The sequence below is a fragment of the Apium graveolens genome, chromosome 9, assembly GCF_009905375.1.
Source record: "Apium graveolens cultivar Ventura chromosome 9, ASM990537v1, whole genome shotgun sequence".
Classification (NCBI taxonomy): domain Eukaryota; kingdom Viridiplantae; phylum Streptophyta; class Magnoliopsida; order Apiales; family Apiaceae; genus Apium; species Apium graveolens.
Window position 1 is genome coordinate 276955724 of NC_133655.1, and position 17312 is coordinate 276973035.

At 40.3% G+C, this 17312-nt stretch overlaps 1 protein-coding gene across 1 annotated transcript; it reads left to right on the top strand.

The window, feature by feature from the left end:
• The first annotated feature begins 9368 nt into the window (after positions 1–9368).
• LOC141686403 (uncharacterized) lies at positions 9369–9737 on the top strand. Its single transcript, XM_074491441.1, has one exon. The coding sequence runs from the start codon at positions 9369–9371 to the stop codon at positions 9735–9737; it is 369 nt and encodes a 122-aa protein (XP_074347542.1).
• Positions 9738–17312: the final 7575 nt, after the last annotated feature.

Consider the following 17312-nt stretch of genomic DNA (forward strand, 5'->3'; position numbering starts at 1 on the left):
TGTCCAGCATGTAGATAGATGTGGTGCCGCTTCTCCAATCTCATTTTATGCGATTGGTGTTCTGAACATTGGGCTAACCATAGTTTTTATGTGATATGGTCAATTGCGATGTTGCTATTTTCAGAGATGCTGGTGCAATTTGGATCGCTTGGGATGTTTTTGATTTCATTTTTAGTTTCAAGAATTTTTAAATTCTATGTGTTAAGCGATTAGGAAATAAATCATCTAATTGTTTTTAGTATGTTATTTGTTTTACCACCTGGTTGTATCGACAGTTGGGGGTTTGTCCCGACAGTACTATATTCAATTTAATGAAAAAAATAACAATTTTTTTTATAAAATTTTAAGATTAAAAATGTACATTTTATAAAGTGGCCCTACTAGAAAAATGTTCCCCGTACTGTTAGCAAATATTTCATAATTTGAGTCATATTTAAATTTATTTATTGTTATATGATTATAAATTGAAGATTAAATAGTTGAAATACTAATTTTAGCACTTTAATATTAAAAAATTAAAAATCCAATGAAAATGACAAAAAAATTGAATTTCGACCATTGACATGTAATATAATAAACTTAAGTACACGATGATCCGCCGCCGAATGTAAGTTTATATGTGTTGTCAAAGTTTATAATTTACAGTTTTACTGTAAATAATCGGCATGAGATATTCAATATTATGACTTAGATAGGAAATCTTCTTAAGCTTAAAAGGGGAAACTCCTTCTGCTATTCCCTAATATTATGTAAAGACTAAAGTTTTTGGAATATTGATGGAGTGTTTGGGACTTTGGAGACATTTAAACAAGATAAAAAGCCAAGGGGCCGGACTACTTTCCAGCCAAGAGATCAACCCAAGTTCCTTTCTAGAAGCTTGATTTATGATGCTGCAGATGCAGTGTGGGGATGGTAAAATAATCCGATCTGACGGATACCCAATCCGAAACCCGAAATTTTGGATTTACTGAACCCGGTTTTTTTGGATTTGAATTTGGATATGGATTTAATTTTTAAACCCGAAATTTTTTGGATTTGGATTTGAATATCCGAAATCCGATCCGAAATCTGAAACTCTATCCAAACCCGATCCGAACCCGAAATGTGAAAAAACCCTGAATTATTATTATATATATTATATATATATTAATTATATATATATATAATATTAGAATTTTATGTATAACATATTATAATATATATATAGATTATTTTATATAATACAAATTATACATATTATTATATAATTTTTAGAACATATGATTTTATATTTATGTTAAAAATTAATTAATTATAAATTTTAATAAAATATAATTATTCAATCATTTAAACGGGTGATAAGGTTTATAAGATTAACAAAACATCTTTTAGTGATAAATCTAACAAATTGGGTATCAATTGAGTTGATTTTTTAAATATTAGTTATACATATTATAACACAATTAATAATGCGATGGAGTAGTTGAAGGTGACACGTTAAAAACTCTTTCTCTGCAAGTTACGTGTTCGATCCCAAGCAGTTGCAATATCAATAATTATACAAATTTCAGATTTCAGGTTCGGGTTTCGGATATGAATATCCAATTCAAAAAATAAATCGGGTTTCGGGTATATCCGAATCTGATCCGAAATCCGATGGATCGGGTTCGGGTATTCATTTTCGAGTATTTTTCGGGTTCAGATCGGTTCGGGTATGGATAAAATTGTCGGGTTTGGATATAGATTCCGCAATACCCGATCTGATCCGACCCGATTACCATCCCTAATGCAGTGCTGCTTGAGCAAGCTCGAATACTATATAACAACTTATTATCTATGTTTTAAAACTTCTTGGTTTTTCTTTAAAGGTTGACAATTCGACTTTTACTACAAGAAAACAGTCAATAACCATTGTTATGCCCAAAAATTGGTATAAACAATTTTCAGATTAAGATTGATAAAATAGGAAAAATTGAAGAAGAAACGCCTAAAATTGAGGAACAGATAAGATTGCCTTTCCATAAAAAAGGAAAGAGGGCGCGCCCTATGATGAAAATGGTTGATGGACAGTTGTGATTGTCCGTACATGAGAGGCGTGCCCTCAAAAATAGTAAGGAGGCGCGCCCAATTACTGAAGAAGGGGTGAGGGATTTCTTGATTGGATTATTTCCAATGGTGAGGTTTAGGGCGCGCCCTAAGTGAGAGAGAAAGCTTGGATGGGATTTCAATATGACTACTTGGATGGGCCATGTGGAAGATTCAAGGGAGATGGAGATTATTATTACTAACCTATTTGATGCAGGTACTCTATTGAAGAACTCCATCCTGTAGCATATCTACAGAAAAGGCGGTGTCCTTGGTCAGAGACCTCCAAGGGTATGCCTGATGATTGAAGACCTCCTCCTGTAGTCAATGGGTGTCCTCATTGGGGATGTGAGGTGGAATCTGGTGTGTGCTTTGGGAGCTCTTTCTCTGTAGTCAACGGATGTCCTCGTTGGGAGACTTTGGAGTATCCTGCACTTTGCACCCAAAAGCTTGAGATCACTTGTCCTGTAATCTGGTAAGGGCTCCTTATCGGGGGACAAGGATGCGTCCAACATTTAGGGTGAACCACGGCTATACCTGCGTCCGCGGACTAGAGAAACAACTGGTAGCGGAGGGTTATCCTTGGCCAGGGAGATGCCTTATCCGTGAAGTATCGAAGCCGCAGACGAGCCTTGGGCCTTTGTGGTTGGGCCTCATCGGCGGACATTCCTAAAGCTAGTAAAAGACGGTTTCCAGTGGGTTTCCTACTGGGCCTCGGGACAAGAAATCTAAGCCCGTTAGGTTTCTTGTTCCCCAAGAACTACATTGGCTTGATCCCCTATAAATAGGGGTACGTAGGCAAATTGTAAGAGGTCAGAAGCGAGAGCGCAAAGGAGCCACCACTAACCCTAAGCAATCTCAGCCCCCAATAATCATCACCACCAAACACTGTTCATCTTTTCCGACGAATTCTTTTCATCGGATCCATCGATTACTGTTCATGTTTCCGATGAAGAACCGCCATCACAGATCTTGTTTCCGGCTACGAACCTCAGACTTTTATTGCTCCCAAATTCCTCCGTCAATAAATTGGCACTAGAAGGAGGGGCTAATCAAGATCTGCATCTAGGAGGAAGGATGTCTCAGTATCGTGATGGAAGTTTTTATGATGGAAGCTCTGAGGAAGAATCTGATCACGGCTATGAACATGAACCTTATGTTCCACCAATGACTGATCGCCCCACTCCGGATGTTGGGGGACAGCCGCCTGTGCTCATCAGCAATGCTGACTTGCTGGAACAACTGTATCGCATGTGCGATGCTCTGAACGGCTTCGATTCAAGGTTGAGCATCGTGGAGCGGCGCAAGACCAGAAGGGGCGTTCGTCGCAGCTGTGCTACTTATGCACATGGGAAAGCACCTACGACTGATAAAGATGCCTCGGCCAGCCACGGTCACACTGGAGGAGGGCGTGTGGCGATAACCCTGCGACGCCTGAACTATTCCAATAATACATCCCCAATCATCGAGCTGGTGGAAGAAAATGCTGATGGTCGAGAAATCCTACGGACGGATAACCGGGGGGCTTCCCATCCGTACCGGTCTGGACGTAGTCTTGAGGAGCGCTGACAGGCGGAGTCCGTTCCGGAGAATAGGCAATGAGGCTTTGCAGCTTTAAAGGATCGCTTGGGGATTCGCTTAGGCGATGATGATTTAAGAATGTTGTTACTTGAATGGTAAAAAGAAGCTGATCATGGAGATGCGACGCCCCATGATACAACGCGTGTGCTCCTGAATTCCCATGGAAACGAGGAGCGGTACCGCGATCATGAGAGAGCTCCTCCCCGTAGATCGCTGGACCGATATGGTCGAGGATATGGAAGCGACCGTTAGAGAAGACCCCAATGGAGGGGAAGAGGCGGAGGTCGAGGTAGGTACTTAGATGGGTATCGCCGCGACAATTACCGTGACCACATTGATGCCCGCTGGTATAATCGAGCGAACAGCGATAATTATGCTGAATATGATGATCACAGAGATGTGAAAAATTATGATCGCGGGACGGCTCGAGGCCACGGTCAGGGTCAAGGAGAAAATCAGGGGGGACATCAAGGTCGGAACCCTGAAGTGATTGTGATACCGGAAGATGCCCAGAACACGAACAAGCAGCAAGCCCCTCCAGGTGGGAACCACATAGAGGTACCTCCACCGCAACCCCATGGTCCGCAGCCTCAAATGCAAACTATCCCAGGTGTGGGGACTTTCAATGTGGGAGATCTGAAAAGGCTACTTAACCATCTGGAAGGCAGAGTGACGGCCACAGCTGAAATCCCTTCCCCGTTCTCGACGGCTGTAAGAGAGGCACAGTTGCCGGCCGAATATCACAACACAACTAGCGATCTCCGTTTCCACGGAAGCTCAGACCCCGTGGAATTTCTGGGCCGATTCAATATAGAGATGGACGTATATCAAGTCCCAGATTTGGCTCGATGTCGGCTCCTGGCAGCGAATTTTAGAGAAAGCACCCAAAAATGGTTTCAAAAGCTTGGGCCGGGAGTAATCACTTATTGGGATCAAATGAAGACTATTTTCTTGACCAATTTCCAAGCGGCTGTGAGATATGCTCCTTCTGTTACAACCCTCGCCAACGTCAAGTAAAGGGAGATGAAAGCTTGACTTCATACTTTAAAAGATTCAATGCGGAATCTACCAGCGTAAGAGGAGCTTCGGACGAAGCCTTAAAGAGCTTTCTAATTGCAGGACTAAGGGTTGGTTCAGACTTCTGGAAACACTTACAAGGAAAAGACCCAGCAATTCTAGCAGACGTCTTTGCTCTGGCAGAATCGTTCAAGATCATAGAGCAATCTCTGGTGGAAGTACAACCAATTGCACACGCAAGTCAGAGAAACAAAACTAGGAAGAGAGACATATCTTCTAGTCCCAGGTACAAAAGGAGTAGTCGAAGCCCGAACTGGGTAAATACCATGACCACGAGGAGAGAATGGAGTCCTCCCTCACACTATGATTATAGAACGAGCCGGTACACGCCCATGGCCGCGTCAATTGAGCACATCTTTGAGGTAAACAAGAACATAGGGCTGTTTATGAAACCCGATGCCCTATCATCCTGGAAAAGTAGAGACAAGAAAAAGTATTGTGAATACCATGAGTCATCCAGGCATAACACACATGAATGTCGCCAACTAAAGGATGAGATCGAAGCACTTATCAAAGAAGGATACCTTGGTGAATGGGTAGTTAAGGAAGTAAGGAAATACAAGGATGACAAAGCAAATGAAGAAGAAAAGCGAGCCCCGCGGGGGTCGAACAATGAAACTCTGGAGGAAAATAAATTCGTCAGGGATGGCAGCATCCGAATAATCTACGGGGGAGATCCCGGGATGGAATGCAGCAACCGAGCCTTGGCAAGATATGCTAGGGAAGCCCGGTTTAGACCTCTCACGAACATTCATAGGGTGGAAACTCGACCACCCAAAGTATTTTAGGGCGAGTCCATGGATATTACCTTCAGAGAAGCGGATGCCCGATGGGTGCATCACCTCCACAATGATGCGCTTGTTATTTCTATCCAGATTGGAACCAAAAACGTCCATAGGGCCTTCGTGGACAATGAAAGCTCGGCGAACATCCTCTACTACAGCACCTTTAAGAAGATGGGGCTACCTGATCGGGATATGTCGGGGGCAGACTCGTGGGTCTATGGCTTCTCTGGCACGGGAGTTAGAGTTATGGGATCAATTCGATTGCCATGTACTTTGGGGGAAAGCCCGTTGTCCGTAACAAAGATGCTCGGGTTCAAGGTCCTGAATCAGGAGTCGTCCCACAATGTGCTGTTAGGACGGCCTTTTCTTCGGGAGTTGAGGGTTATTACTTCAATCCACCACCTTACCATCAAGTTTCCAACGCCAAATGGTGTGGGGATTATAAAGGGCTCTCAGAATGACTCTCGGGAGTGCTACAGGCAAGCTATGAGAGGCTTTAGAAAAGACTCCCAAATCGAAGATGCATCAGATGATGATCGAGAAAAGAGCATTGAGCAACCGATCGAGGAAATTCGGGTCCATTATTATGTCGAACAAGAAGACGAGCGCCCCTCTGAACTTTCTCCGGCAATGCTGTTCTTGGAAGATACAATCAGAATTGAAATGTTGGAAGAAGAGGAATCCCCAAACACCATAGTCCAAGCAGATTTCAATAGGGAACGACTAGAAGGAAGATTTGACGTCTTGCAAAGCCTCGGATATGACGAGCATAAGGTAGATGCCCCTCTCCCAGAGGGAGCGCCCTTGACCGCGAGAAATATTAAGGAAGTTGATGCCCCTGCGATGCAGGGCGCGCCTTCTAAAGAAGTCGATGCTCCTCCTAAAGGGGATGCACCTTCTCTGCAGAACAATGAAAATCATGATTCATCCGACCTGGATTCACGGATACCAATGCCAATGGAGAAGGTGGGGCCACCAGAAGATACAATTGAAATCCCTGTCGATAGAAAAGATCCGAGTAAGGTTTTAAGGATTGGGTCTCAGTTGGTACCAAGAGTGAAAGAGGGTCTTTTCGATATTATTCTTGGAAAACCTTGATGTATTTGCATGGAACCATTCTGACATGGTAGGAATCGACCCAGAGGTGATGTGCCACCGTTTGAATATCGACCCCAAGCATAAAGGGGTTCGACAAAAGCGCAGGGCCATAAGCGGAGAGAGGGCTATAGCCTTAACAGAAGAAGTGGATAGGCTCTTGGATGTCGGACTAATTCGGGAGTCCTTTTACCCGGAATGGTTGGCCAATCCGGTGTTAGTAAAAAAACCCAACAGAAAATGGAGAACATGTGTGGATTTCACCGATCTAAACAAAGCGTGCCCAAAGGATAGCTTTTCCTTGCCAAGAATTGATCAGTTGGTCGACACCATGACAGGACATGCCTTGCTCAGCTTCATGGATGCATACTCCGGGTATAATCAAATTCCCATGTATGGGCCTGACCAAGAGCACACCTCTTTTATCACCTATAGAGGACTATACTGCTATATTGGAATGCCATTGGCCTGATCAACGCAGGAGCTACCTATCAAAGGTTGGTAAACAAAATGTTCAAGAGGCAGATTGGAAAGACGATTGAAGTATACGTAGATGACATGCTTGTAAAGTCTAAGAAGGCGGCGGATCACATCACAGACTTAGCAGAGATATTCCATATTCTGAGAAAATATAGAATGAAGTTGAACCCTCAGAAGTGTGTATACGTTATCGAGTCGGGAAATGTTTTGGGATTCATGGTTAACCACCGAGGAATTGAGGCCATCCCGGCAAAAATCAGGGCTCTGTTGAACATGAAATCTCCCACCAGCGTCAAGCAAGTGCAGAGTCTGACAGGAAGAATTGCAGTCCTAAATCGATTTGTCTCGAAATCATCAGATATGTGTAAAGAATTCTTCAAGGCAACCAAAGGAATGGGGAAGGATTTTGTGTGGACCCCAGAGTATGAAGAGGCTTTTCTGAAAATCAAAGAACAGTTGGGAAATCCTCTAATGTTGGCCAAGCTGAAAGACGGGGATACATTGATTCTTTACTTGGCAGTATCTGAGTACTCTGTCAGCGCGGTGTTGGTGAAGGAGGAAGCAAGACACCAGTGGCCCGTGTACTATGTGAACAAAAGGTTGCTAGATGCGGAAACCAGATATACCATCATGGAAAAACTGGTGTACGCTCTTATCCTTGCGGCACGAAAGTTAAGACAATATTTTCAGGCTCACCGAATAGAAGTTTGCACCGCTTATCCGCTCCGGCATATTCTACACAAACCTGAATCATTGGGAAGAATGTTAAAATGGGCGGTAGAGCTAGGGCAATTCGATTTGGAATATTGTCTTCGCACGACAATCAAGGGACAGGCGTTGGCCGATTTCATACTTGAGTTTGATTATGAATTAGATGACAAGGCCATAGTATTGGCAGAACCTTCCTCGCAAGGAAATTCTCCTGGTAGTAAAAGGGAGGAACTCCCACACCCTTGGTGGATCTTACATGTCGATGGAGCCGTAAACAATAACGGATCAGGTTCAGGGATTGTCTTGATCACTCCGGAGGGGCATCATTTGATGAGTTCTATCCATTTTAAATTTTATGTCACCAACAATGACACTGAGTATGAAGCTTTGATCAACCGCCTGAAATTAGCTCTAGAGGTGGGGGTTGTGAATTTGATAGTTCGGAGTGACTCTGAGTTAGTTATGAACCAAGTCAACGGAGGTTTCCAGGCCCTGGGACCACGGACGAAGTTATACATGAGATGTGCGCAATGCCTATTGAAAAGATTTGGAAATGTCAGGCTAGAAAGTGTTCCGCGAGAAGAAAATAGTAATGCGGATGCTTTGGCCAAGATGGGATCACAGATGGACAGCGTCCAACTTGGACAAATCCCTTTGGGAATCCAGGAAATCCCGAGTATTCCGAAGGTAGAGGTGCTCCAAACACAAGAAATTCTGCGAGAAAGCTGGATGACTCCCATTCATAACTATATTCAACAGGAGCTACGCCAAAAGACAAGATGCAGGCTCGGGGCCATCGATACCAGGCTTCCAAGTATGTTGAATATGATGGGGTATTATACAAGAGAGGATTTAACAAACCGTTATTGCGCTGCGTGGACCTAGAAGAAGGAAACTACATCCTTAAAGAAATACACGAAGGGATTTATGGTAATCACTCGGGGGGTGGTTCGTTGGCATTTAAAGTCCTCAGACAAGGAGATTACTGGCCAACTATGAAAGAAGATGCCTTCAAGTTTGTCCGGGCTTGCGACCGTTGCCAGCGATTCGCCAACTATTCCAACACCCCGGCAACGGCCATTACCTCATTAGCAAGTCCCTGGCCTTTCGCCATGTGGGGAATCGACCTCATTGGAGAGTTACCTAAAGCAAAGGGGGGGTGTGAAATACGCCGTGGTGGCCGTAGACTACTTTACCAAATGGGCAGAGGCTATGCTACTGGCCACGATCACAGCAAAGAAGATAAGGGACTTTGTTTTTAATTTTATAGTATGCAGGTTCGGTATCCCATACAAACTCATCTCAAATAATGGGAAGCAATTTGATAGTAAAGAGCTAAGGAAGCTTTGTCAGGACTTGCACATCAAAAAAGATTTTGCTGCAGTTTATCATCCACAAAGCAATGGTCAGATGGAAGCCATAAACAAAATCATAAAACATACTTTGAAGGCAAAGCTGGAAGAAAAGAAAGGAGATTGGCCGGAGGAGATGCCCATGGTCCTCTGGTCTTACAATACAACTCCCAGATCGACTACAGGAGAAACCTCATTTCTGCTGACCTATGGGTAGGAGGCCATGGTTCCCGTGGAGGTAGGAGCCGGATCCCTCCGGAGAGACTTGTTTGTTGAAGAAGATGCAGAAGTTAACCAGAGGCTCCACTTGGATTTGTTAGAAGAAGCCCGAACAAATTCTCAATTAAAGCTTGCTGTATATCAGCAGAGAATCATAAGGTATTTTAATAAAAAGGTAAAGTTCGTGCCATTGAAGGTTGGGGATCTTGTGTTGCGAAAGGTTATGCCTAATACCAAGATAGCTCAGCATGGGGTGCTTGGAGCTAATTGGGAGGGACCGTACAAGGTCAAAGCTATACTCTGGAAGGGAACCTATCGCTTGGAAGATCTGGATGGCAAACCTATTCCTCGAGCATGGAATGCGGAGTATTAACGGAAGTATTATCAGTATGGTGTGGCTTTGTCCCCCTCATTTCCATGATTAAATCCTATGTAATAGACTAGTAGCAAATAAATTCCTCCTAGCCTAGGGGGGTAGTATATATGACTACGAACCTTGGAACTAGCAGAAGGAAGAAAATTTTCAAATAATTTCCCCACAGAGCATAGTAGCCGTGGGACTGGTGTAATTTGTACACTAGAGTGCACTATCAATAAAAGAAAGAAGTTACTTCAAATTGCTTTATTTGCTTGGCATATAAAAATTTCAATTATTAGGCGCGCCCTATGATAAGGCACGCCCAATTGAGGAATTACCCATCCATAATCAGGGTACCATGGTACGCATCTATAGAAGGGCACGCCTATATATATATGTTAGATATATTTGATAATGTCATGACTAATATGATTTATGTTTAGTTTTCAGATCTTACTTAAACAGGACAAATCAGTACTTAACTGAAATCAGCACTTATACTGAAGTCAGAACTTAAGTTATCAGTACTTAAGGTTCAGGAGATATTTATCAGAAGATAATATCAGGACTTAAAGGAAACGTTCAGATGAGGAAGGCGGCTGATTGAAAGGAAAAGAAGATCAAGACAAACGTAAGAAGAGATATGCATGAAGAAGGAATTCTATGAAGTATAGAATACTTGGAAGAAAAGATATCTTATTGATATATTTTAGGAAGCAGAATTATATTCCATATCAATTAGCGATTATCTTGTAACTGTGTAGTATATAAACAAATACATAGGGTTTACACTATAAGTGTTATCGTTATCGAGAATATTATTAATTGTAACCCTAGCAGCTCTCGTGATATTTGTTCATCACTGAGAGAGGACAGTTCCATACTGTAACAGAATTTATTGCTTTGAATAAAGTCTGTTTTCTGTTACTTGTGTTATTAGAATTCGATTTGATTGTGTTATACACTGAATTCACCCCCCTCTACAGTGTGTGTGACCTAACAAGTGGTATCAGAGCCTATCTGTTAACACACAAACAGTTTAAGATCCAAAAACAATCATGTCTGAAGCAGAAACTCCAACCAAGCCCACCAAAACTGAAGAACCACCAAAGACACAAATCCATAGTCGATATGAGACTATTAGAGTTCCCATATTAAAACCGTCTGAATATCCTATATGGAAGGTGAGGATGACTATGTTTCTGGAAGCTATAGATCCAGAATTTCTTGACAGAATCAAGGAAGGACCTCACAATCCAACAAAGCACGCTGTTGCAGTTGCAGGTGAAGCAGCAAAGTCTGTACCAAAGGAGAAGAGTGATTACACTGCTGAAGATATCACTTCAATTGCTAAGGATGCGAAGGTACGACACTTACTGCATAGTGCCATTGATGCAAAGGAGATATGGGATGCCTTGGAAACAAGATGTCAGGGAACTAATTCGATCAAGAAGAACATGAAGACAATACTCACTCAAGAGTATGAACACTTTGACTCAAAGCCAAATGAGTCATTGACTGATTTATATGACAGATTTGTCAAGCTCTTGAATGATTTGTCACTGGTTGATAAGGAGTATGATCTTGAAGATTCAAACCTTAAATTCCTGTTAGCTCTTCCTGAAAGCTGGGATTTGAAGGCAACAACTATAAGAGACAACTATAATCTTGATGAAACGACTCTTGATGAAATTTATGGGATGCTCAAGACTCTGAACTTGAGATGGAACAAAGAAGCAAGAGGAAAGAAGGAAAGTCAAGGACAATTGCTCTTAAGGCTGAAGAAGAATCTCCCAAGGCAACTACTTCAAGGAAAGGCAAGGGTAAAGCTCTCTTCACAAAGTCTGATACTGAGTCATCAAGTTCTGATAGTGATGATGACTCAGAAACTGAAAGCTTGCCTGAGACGGATGCTGATGAAGAGATGATAAAGCTGTGTGCTCTTATGGTGAAAGGAATCACGAAGATTGCATACAGGAAGTTCAGGAAGGGAAAGAAGTTTTCCAGGAGAGGTGCAAGTTCTGATAAGAAGAATTTCAGAAAAACTGAAGGCAAAGGAGGAAAGTCTGACAGAGGAGATTATACAAATGCTAAATGCTACAACTGTGGTGAAAAAGGCCACATATCTCCTGATTGAAAGAAAGTTAAGAGTGACAAAGGCAAGGCTCTTGTCACAAAAAAGAAAAACTGGACAGACACCTCAGATTTTGAAAGTGAGGAGAACTATGCCTTGATGGAAAATGCTGATATGGCAAATGCTGAAAGCAGTACTGAAGCTGCTGAGTTAAAGGTACTTCAAACTACTTATGTTTTTCATACTGATGATATTAATGAGTTGAGAAGATATCTTAAAACCATGTTCATTAGCTATAGAGACCAAACTTTAACATGTGAAAGATTAACTTCTGAAAATCTTGCTTGTAAAAAGAGGAATGATTATTTAGAAAAAGAGTTAGTCATGTTCCATCAAACTCAGAAAGATAGAGATAATGCTTGAAGTACTTAAAATGAATGAATCTCTAAAAGCTGAGTTAGAAAAGGAAAGAGAGATTATCAGGACTTGGACTAACTCTGGCAGAACAACTCAGAATTTGTTAAGTAGCGAAAACTGGAAAGAGGGCTTAGGTTATGGAGATGATAAGAATGATAAAGGAACTGTAGATATTAAGCCTATAGTTGTTAAACAAAAGCCAAAGTTAAAACCTGTTAAGTTTGTAGCTGTAAAGTCTGATACTGAGAAATCAGAAGTTAAAAAGGAATTAACTTCTGACAAACTAAAACAGGAAAAGATAACTGAAGTAAGCGTAGGCTTAATGACAAAGAAGCAGCTTAAGCATAAGCTGAAAGATGTTAAGAATGCAAATAAGGTAAAATCACCTAGGAAAAATAGGAATGAAAAGGAAGGTGTGAATAAAAGCAATGATTATAAGCCTGTTCCTGATGCTCCTAGAAAAACGTGTCATAACTGTGGAAAATCTAACCATCTGGCTTCTTTTTGCAGGAAGAATAAGAAGATAAACTCCTTACCTTCAAAGTCAGGAGTTAAGAGTCAGTCTGTTAGATATAAGCCACAAAATCCTTGTTTTCATTGTGGTAGTTTATGGCATTCCATTTATACTTGTAAGAAATATCATAGTTTGTACTATGATTATTATCAAATAAAACCTTCTTTAAAGAAAGTTAGCATTGTTCCTTCTAGTGTAAGTTCTGATTCAAAGTCTGATAGTGTAAATTCTGATAAAAAAATGTTAACATAAACTCTGATGCTAAATCCGCTGCAAATGTTAACAAACTTAATAAGGCCAAAGGATCCAAGCAAGTCTGGGTCCTTAAAACTAATCATTAGTGGTCTTTGTGATTGCAGGGCAACAGGAAAAACATCCTAGTTCTGGACAGTGGATGTTCAGGACATATGACTGGAAATAAAGCCCTGCTATCAGACTTTATGGAGAAGGCTGGCCCAAGTATTTCTTATGGAGATGGCAACATTGGAAAAACGTTGGGATATGACAATATCAATCTTGGGAATGTCATCATTAAAGAAGTAGCTCTAGTCTCAGGACTTAAATACAATCTACTGAGTGTTAGTCAAATCTGTGACAGAGGTTATCATGTGGATTTCTTTGAAGAACACTGTGAAGTTGTAAGTAAATCTACAGGCAAAGTTGTTCTGAAAGGATACAGGCGTGGTAACATTTATGAAGCCAAGCTTTCAACAAGTACTGATGGTTCTGCAGTCTGTCTGATTAGTAGAGCATCAATTGAAGAAAGCTGGAACTGGCACAAGAAATTCTCTCATTTAAATTTCAATAATATAAATGAATTAGTCAAGAAAGATCTTGTGAGAGGACTGCCAAAGTCAGTATTTGCTCCTGATGGCCTTTGTGATTCTTGTCAGAAGGCTAAACAAAGGAAATCTTCATTCAAGAGCAAGACTGAATCATCAATTCTTGAGCCTTATCACCCACTACATGTTGATCTATTTGGTCCTGTAAATGTCATGTCTATTGCAAAGAAGAAATATGCTATGGTCATAGTGGATGAGTTCATCAGATACACATGGGTGTATTTCTTGCACACAGAAAGTGAAACTGTATCTATCTTGATTGATCATGTCAGGGAACTGAATAAATTGGTCAAAGATTCTGTGAAGATTATAAGAAGTGATAATGGCACTGAGTTCAAAAATTTGATAATGGAAGAGTTCTGCAAAAACCATGGAATCAAGCAGGATTTTTCTGCTCCTGGAACTCCACAGCAAAATGGAGTTGTTGAAAGAAATAATAGAACTCTTATTGAAGCTACACGAACTATGCTTGATGAAGCAAAGCTTCCAACCTATTTCTGGGCTGAAGCTGTGCAGACTGCTTGTTTTACTCAAAATGCAATACTCATTAACAAGCATGGAAAGACACCATATGAGATGGTGAAGAAAAAGAAGCCAAATCTGAAATATTTTCATATATTTGGATGCAAGTGTTTTGTTCTTAAGACTCATCCTGAACAGCTATCGAAATTTGATCTAAAAGCTGATGAAGGAATCTTTGTTGGATATCCACTTTCCACAAAAGCCTTCAGAGTCTTTAACTTGAGAACAAGGGTGGTCATGGAATCTATCAATATCTCCTTTTATGATAAGAAAATTACTGGACTTGAAGATTTCAATGATCATGATCAGCTGAGATTTGAAAATGAAGACTTAAATTCTGATACTGAAAATCCTGACAGTCTAATTCCTGATATTGCAAACTCTGATGGATTAAGCTCTGATGTTATTGAAACTGTGGTGACTACGCCAAAGGAAGATGCACCTGTACAGGGGGAGCATACTAAAGATGCAACCACATCTCAAGAAGCATCAGAACATACAACTGGCTCCTCAAGTTCTGATTCATCAAGTTCTGATAAGCCAAGTTCTGATAATTCTGAAAATTTAAATACTGAAGGATCCAACTCAGAGAGCATAGTTTCAGGGGGAGCATTAGAAGATGTTGATGAAGATGGTATGGATCATGAGGGAGCATCCAGTTCTAGAGAAAACCTTCCATCTGCAAGGAAGTGGACTAAATCACATACACCTGACTTAATAATTGGAAATCCTGATGCAGGTGTCAGAACTAGAACAACTACTTCAAGTGAATGTCTTTACAATTCTTTTCTTTCTCAGACTGAACCAAAGAAAGTGGAAGAAGCTCTTCAAGATGCTGATTGGGTGCAAATAATGCAGGAAGAGTTAAATGAATTTGAAAGAAACAAAGTCTGGACCCTAGTGCCAAGACCAAAGAACAGATCTGTTATTGATACAAAATGGGTATTCAGAAACAAAACTGAAAGTGATGGCATAATTACAAGGAATAAAGCAAGGTTGGTTGCAAAATGATATTCTCAACAGGAGGGAATTGATTATGATGAAACATTTGCACCAGTTGCTAGATTGGAAGCCATAAGGATATTTTTGGCTTATGCTGCTCACAAAAAGTTTACTGTCTTTCAAATGGATGTGAAAAGTGCTTTTCTCAATGGAGAATTGGAGGAGGAAGTATATGTTGAACAACCTCCAGGCTTTGTCGATCCCAAATATTCAAATCATGTCTACAGGCTTGGTAAAGCACTTTATGGCCTTAAGCAAGCTCCTAGAGCATGGTATGAGACTTTAGCTCAGTTTCTTCTGGAAAATGGATTTAACAGAGGAACTATAGACAAAACACTGTTCTACCTCAACCATGGAAAGGACTTACTTCTGGTTCAGATTTATGTTGATGATATCATCTTTGGTTCTACAAATGACAGATTTTGCAAAAAGTTTACCAAACTGATGTAGTCAAGATATCAAATGAGTATTGTTAGGTCACACACACACTGTAGAGGGGGTGAATACAGTGTATAGTACACTCAAATCGAACTTTAAGAACTTAAGTAACATAAAACAAACTTTATTGAAACAATAAACTCTGTTACAGTATGGAACTGTTACCTCTCAGTGATGAACAAATATCACGAGAGCTGCAAGGGTTACAATGAATAATCTTTTCTAATAATGATAACACTTATAGTATAAACCCTATGTCTGTGTTTATATACTACACAGTTACAAGATAATCGCTAATTGATATGGAATATAATTCTGCTTCCTAAAATATATCAATCAGATATCTTTTCTTCCAAGTATTCCATTCTTCACGGAATTCCTTCTTCATGCATATCTCTTCTTATGTTTATCTCGATCTTCTTTCCTTTAATCAGCTACTGTCCTTATCTGATTGTCCTTCAACACTTAAGTTCTGATATCTATCTTCTGATGATTATCTCCTGATAATATAAGTACTGATATCCTTAAGTCCTGACTTCCAGTATAAGTACTGATTAACAGTTAAGTACTGATTTATCCTGTTCACGTAAGATCTGAAAGCTAAACATAAAACATATTAGCCATGACATTATCAAATATATCTAACAATCTCCCCCAACTTGTAAATTAACAAAATATACAAGTTTAACAGATATTTGATGATGTCAAAAACATTAAGTACAAATGCATGAGAAATAGACTAGATAACTACAACTTACAGTCCTTAAAGTTTTTACCAATTTCAACTTCTGATAACAACTTCAATCTGTATAAATATCAGAATTTAAGCAGTTGTAGATCTTCGACTTGGCTTCTTCATTTTCTGATCTCTCTGATGTCAGGAGTTGTTCTGAGATAGTTCTTCAACAAACATTTCTCAGCATATCTTAGTTCATCAATCATTCTCCTTTTAACACCTTTAAGCTCTGCAGTATCTTCACCAGTTTGAAAGATTGCAGCTCTGAGATCATTAATCTTTGCTTTTCTCAACTCCTGATCTAGTCTTATGACATAAGCTTTGTCAGACTCAAGATTGAATTCAAGTCCCTTAATACCAAGATACGTTCTGATCTGTGCAGTTTTAGGCTTCATATCAACAATATCACCATTGTGATCTCTGTACTTTGGAACATATATGCTGTCAGACTTAACAGAATAAAGCCTTTTCTGTCTCTGAATCTGTTCTTTTAAGTAGTTTGCAGCAGTCTCTGTTATTCTGTCATCCACTTGAAGTAAGAAAAGTACATGCTCCAATTCTTCAAAATACTTCAAAGGAATGGCATTTTGTCTTATATGATAAACCCTACCATCTGTCATGAAATACAACATGATGTATTCTTTCAAGTAGGTATGGTAAACCATCTGTACAGATTCCAGTTGATTCAATCTCTCAGGAGTTGCTCCAATACCTGGTTCACTCAAGGAAGTTGGATCATTGGTAGTGTTGTGTACTCTTCTTTCATCAGCACTTCCCAATCCAGTTTTATCTCTAGCTTCCTTTCCAGTAACTACTCTTGCTTCAAAACCACTTGCAGTAGTCTTCAAAGATTGAGTCTGTTTTGCTTTAGTGAATCCTAGTAGGAGTGTCTTTGATCTATTTTCTGATATCAAGTTAACTTGAGCTCTGTCAGAGGTTACTTGCTTCTTCTGAATATCAGAACTTACAATTTCTTGACTCTGAACAACTTGAGCCATGTCAGAGGTTGTTTTAAGAACTTTTCTTGAAGTCAGAGCAAGATCAT

Bases quoted from the DNA above. Each gene is read 5' to 3' on its own strand.
- LOC141686403 (XM_074491441.1), top strand. From the start codon at position 9,369: ATGGTTCCCGTGGAGGTAGGAGCCGGATCCCTCCGGAGAGACTTGTTT.